This window comes from Montipora capricornis, chromosome 2 (assembly GCF_036669925.1).
Source record: "Montipora capricornis isolate CH-2021 chromosome 2, ASM3666992v2, whole genome shotgun sequence".
NCBI classification, from domain to species: domain Eukaryota; kingdom Metazoa; phylum Cnidaria; class Anthozoa; order Scleractinia; family Acroporidae; genus Montipora; species Montipora capricornis.
In genome coordinates this window covers 12,970,369-12,974,990 of record NC_090884.1, presented here as the reverse complement: position 1 = coordinate 12,974,990, position 4,622 = coordinate 12,970,369, and the positions used below count along the sequence as shown (strand labels likewise).

Sequence of the window (4,622 nt, the reverse complement as noted above, 5' to 3'; positions counted from 1 at the left end):
TAATTCTGGACATAATTTCGTAGAATCTTGGACAACTCTTCGTCGGCTAACAAAAGCAAACAGAACATCAGCTGGGTGAGAAATGCTAGACAAGTAAGCAACATATCACTTAACCCATGTAAATGTAATACATGTTAATGTAATACAGTCAAAAGCAATATTTATTACACAGTCATGTAGACCATTATGCACACCAGTACATAGATGTGCATGTGGCAGTTGAAAGGTTTTAAGAAAAAGCCTTAGCTAAGGAGTTGCCTCTCATTCTCCTTTCGTTGCCAGGTAAAATTATTATGCCAGTTACATTGATTGATGGAGGCCTTTGAAATTGCAATGTACATGTAAGTAAAACAGCCTCTGGCTGTGTGAGCCGATATGAATAGTTTACATAAATACGATTAAGCATCCTTTAGATAAGAAAAGCCTTTCAGATTATCAATAACTTTTTTTCCTAAATGTTCTTATTGCTCCTCAGTGTGGGTGAATACAATATATTCACAAGTTGCAGCCAGAATAATTATTGTGCTAGCGCCGAGAAAGTTTGATCACTTCGAGGGTTTAATGTTTCAGAGATAATTTTGTCTCACCATTTGCTTTTAGCTTTTGAAGGCATGAATGATGGAATGGCCTGGGAGTAGTTTGAAAGCCATGAAGAGTTTTAGGCTTCTTTATTTTAAACTGAATCACATATGAAATAAGTAGCATGTCTTCATTGCTTGCAACAATTATTATAAATAATCCTCTACTATATCCTGATATTAATATTTCTATGGCAATTATTTCAGGTGCCAGTTATATTGACTGAGAATGCCCTGTCTGGGGAGTCACAATGATGTACAGGTCTACACATTATTTACCTTGAGTTCCATCTCATCCCTGCCACGAAACTTCTTTGTTTTATAATTGTTGAACTGCAGACTGACGCGGTCGTCATGCACAAAGACCAAATTCCTCTAGCTTGTCTTGCGAGCACTGGCATTTTGCACGTCCCGATCATCCCCGACCAGCTCTAAGGTTCGGATTTCTACGCCGTGATTAGGTGGGATTAGCGCAAACAGCGCCAACATCAGAAGATCACAACTTTCAGTGGCTTTTGGCTGCATGCCGTGGGTGGCCCCAAAGCGACTCCGCTGCGATTTCACTGCTTCCACGACCTCCTCCCTAGGGTAGAGACGGTTTGGGAGAGCGGAAAAAAAACTACTTATTGACAAATTATACAATACTACAAGCTTCATTTCGACTGGAATTGTTCAGTACTTAGTTATGCAGCTAGTATCTGCCAGCATAATTAAAACATGAAAATATCAAAGAAAGGAGACTAGACTATGACATTTAAAAGTTGTCTAATTGTCTCATGAGGGGGTGAGAGAATTTTGTTCTTCCAGATCAGAGCTAATAATAGTTATCACTGTGGTAAAGTGATACTTTGATTGGGAGTGGCCAATAATGCTGTTTGCCGATGAGTCAATGATGTTTCGGTTTGCTAAGGTAGAATTTCAATTACCAGAAATAACAATAATTATTGTTAAAACCATTAAAATGAATACTCTTTGTAGATCACATTGCAGTGTCTCAAGTCTACTAAGCATTCCTGGTTGTTGGGGACAGCGTGAAGAAATGATAAGGAATTTTCCCATAAAATACTTGGAGCGACCCACCAAACACGTGCTTTAATTAAATGACTCACCAGGTTTTCCAGCGATTAAGCGCTTCCAAATCCTCTTGTGTTGATGACCTTTCGAGGTCTCCTTCCTTTTGCAGGATGGTGACTTGGGCACGCAATTGCTGGACGATGACCACATCCTTGAATTCTGGGCCATGCTCTCGGTGAACACATTTTACGGGATAAAGCAGGGCTGCCACCCACGTGATTGGCGCAGGTCGCCAAGCCCAGTTTGCGTTCGTCCTACAAACAGGGAGACGAAAGAATGACAAAAACAAGTGGATTGATATAAAATGAACATCAAAAAGTGCCACTGGCTTTTTTTAAGAATTCCAGACGTCTCGGGTGTAGAACCCCTCTTCAGTATGAAGAAAACCGTTGTTTTAAAAAACTACTGACACTTTTTGATATTTATTTTATAACACTCTACTTGTTTATTCATTTAAAAGTGTCAGGAATCTCCTACAAAAAGTTTTGATGAAAGAATTTTACAGTCAATCATTAATCTCTCAATGCTGGCTGAAAGCATTGCCTTCAAGGACAAATCAATGCTTGCAGATTGAAGAAACTTAAAAGTCACATGCAAGAGTGTCAATTCAGAGAGAATTTAGCTAAGAGCATTGCCTACCTTCAACAACGAATCAATGATAAACATTGGTAAATGTAAGATCGCAGACATTAAAGAATGTCTATGTTAACCTTAATCTGTATTTCAAGCAATTCTCTTTGCATAACTGCTGAGTCGGCTGAGGCGTGTTTGGGGTGAATGGAAAGCAACTTAAGGCAGTGGGAGTGGGTTTGGAAGTGTGTGCATGATTGACAGTAATGAAAAATCGCCAAGTCAGGGTGGTGACTTGAAAAGACTTTCACAGGCTATAAGTAGGGAAGGCATTCTTGGTGGAGATGGGCAAACTGTTGGCTATTCTCTAGAGCACTGGTTTGAGCAGATGATGCGTGTTTGGGAAAGCTCTGAAATAATTAGGGACGGTGCCTACGGATTCAAAGGTATTTATTTATTTATTATTTTTTTATGAGGATGGGGGAAATGCATGTCAACGCTAGACAGGTGTTATTGACATGAAAAAAAGGGAAACTGGGGGTAAGCAGGCATTACCATCCACAGGTGACAAAAATGCACCTCTCTCGTAATCGTGTCGCCACAGATGATTCTTTACGACGCTTGTTCTCCGAGACACCAACTTGATTTTGATACTTTCAGGTGCAGATATCTTCATCTTGCTCAAATTATAACCAGCACCTCGAATGGTTTCTCTGTGTTCTGACACGAATTCGTGTACAGCTGTTTGAACCAACCGGTCTATTTTATCCATTTAAAAATTACGTACAGGCGCATTGCGCTGGCTGACCAAGCTTTTGCTCTCGTAGTTTCAAACTTGCAAGGTATAACTTCATCCAACAACTTCCTTCCACTTTCGTTGGTCTTAAACGCTTTAACGCCATTTTTCGATTCAATAAGAATCAACATCTTGCAAGCCAACATTGCTCTCATCAAAGCTTGGTCCGTCAAAACTTTGACGTCGAAGCTGGCCTCATATTGTGTAGTTTCCACATCATTTTTTTTCCACAGGACAAAGAGCTTTTCTGACTCCATTTCTTTTAACAGAACTTTACATGGTGTTTAAGATGTAGTGCGAAAATGAAGAGGTGGGGTGATATTCACACAGGCACCTCACTAATAACTTGATTCGCTTGGTCGTACTCTCGATTCTATCGAGAAAAAATGCTCTGTTTAAATCCGTTATCTCATCTGAAATCGCGTTGTCGCCGGAACTTGTTGGTCGTCTTCTTTGCTATCACAAACACTTTCAGCTCCACTACTGTCGCTCAGTTCTATGCAAGGATCGTCGTCGTCCTCGCTATCACTCTCTTCGTTCCCTTCACTTTCACTCGTCGCTCTAGCTATCTTGTTTGCGTCTTTTTACGACAACCAAGTCTTTTGATATCGCCTTTTAGCGGTTGTAATTGGTACTCTCTTTTGCGAAAAAGTCGGGCACGACAAATCCATCATAATGACGTAATCATCATCATCATCGCTGTTAATTGCATAATATATCCTCTTGTCCCCTACTTCTGGGGGACATTCCACTGGTCATCCCTCGTCTCTTTCTCCATTGGTTCCCATTTCCATGGGTATGTGAGTTAGATAAAGTTTAAAATCTTTAGCTTGTTTTTTCATTAGTTTCTGCATCACCCAATCACGGGTTTCCGTAAAGCTGGTCTCATACTGTTGTTTCTTGAATTCGTCCTCAGATTTTTGACAATACCTTACAAAGGACTTGATGTCTTGTTTTTCAGTTGGTCTTGCAATTCTGTATGCAAGTTTTTTTCTATCTGTTTTTGTGTGTTCCCTCGGGTGTGCGATAATCAGAGACAGCCAACGGAACGACGACAGGAGTTATATTCATGGTTGTCGCTGTAGATAATTGTTCTTTTAACAGATTGTCGATTCTGTTCAGAGGCGCTTTCTTTAATGGAGATGATGATGGGCTCATTTTCAAGTAGTATAACATGCAAGCAATCAGCGAGTCTCGGTCTACATTACTGCTGTTATTGTGATAGATATATAGGTGAGCCACCGAATACAACATCATCATTTTCATCACCATGGGTGTTCCGACCAACATTCCAAAACCATCCACAGGTGTCGAAAATCCACCTCTCTCGTAATCGTATTGCCACAGATGATTCTTTACGACAGTTGTTCTCCGAGAAACCAACTTGATTTTGATACTTTCAGGTGAAGATATCTTCATCTCGCTCAAATTATAACCAGCACCTCGAATGGTTTCTCTGTGTTCTGACACGAATTCATGTACAACTGTTTGAACCAACCGATGTATTTTATCCATTTAAAAATTACGTACAGGCACATTTCGCTGGCTGACCAAGCTTTTGCTCTCATAGTTTCAAACTTGCAAGGTATAACTTCATCCAACAA

At 40.2% G+C, this 4,622-nt stretch overlaps 1 protein-coding gene across 1 annotated transcript in view; it reads right to left on the bottom strand.

Moving 5' to 3' along the window:
* LOC138033662 (uncharacterized) overlaps window positions 1–1,742 on the bottom strand; it is a 3,224-nt gene extending 1,482 nt beyond the window's left edge. Inside the window, exons 1-2 of the mRNA XM_068881456.1 lie at window positions 959–1,742; window positions 1–71 (exon numbers count right to left, since the gene is read on the bottom strand). The exon at window positions 1–71 is cut by the window's left edge and continues 98 nt beyond it. Coding sequence (XP_068737557.1) covers window positions 1–71; window positions 959–1,235 — 348 coding nt within the window. The 5' untranslated portion in view covers window positions 1,236–1,742. The remainder of the gene's footprint in view (window positions 72–958) is intronic.
* Between the last annotated feature and the right edge of the window lie 2,880 nt (window positions 1,743–4,622).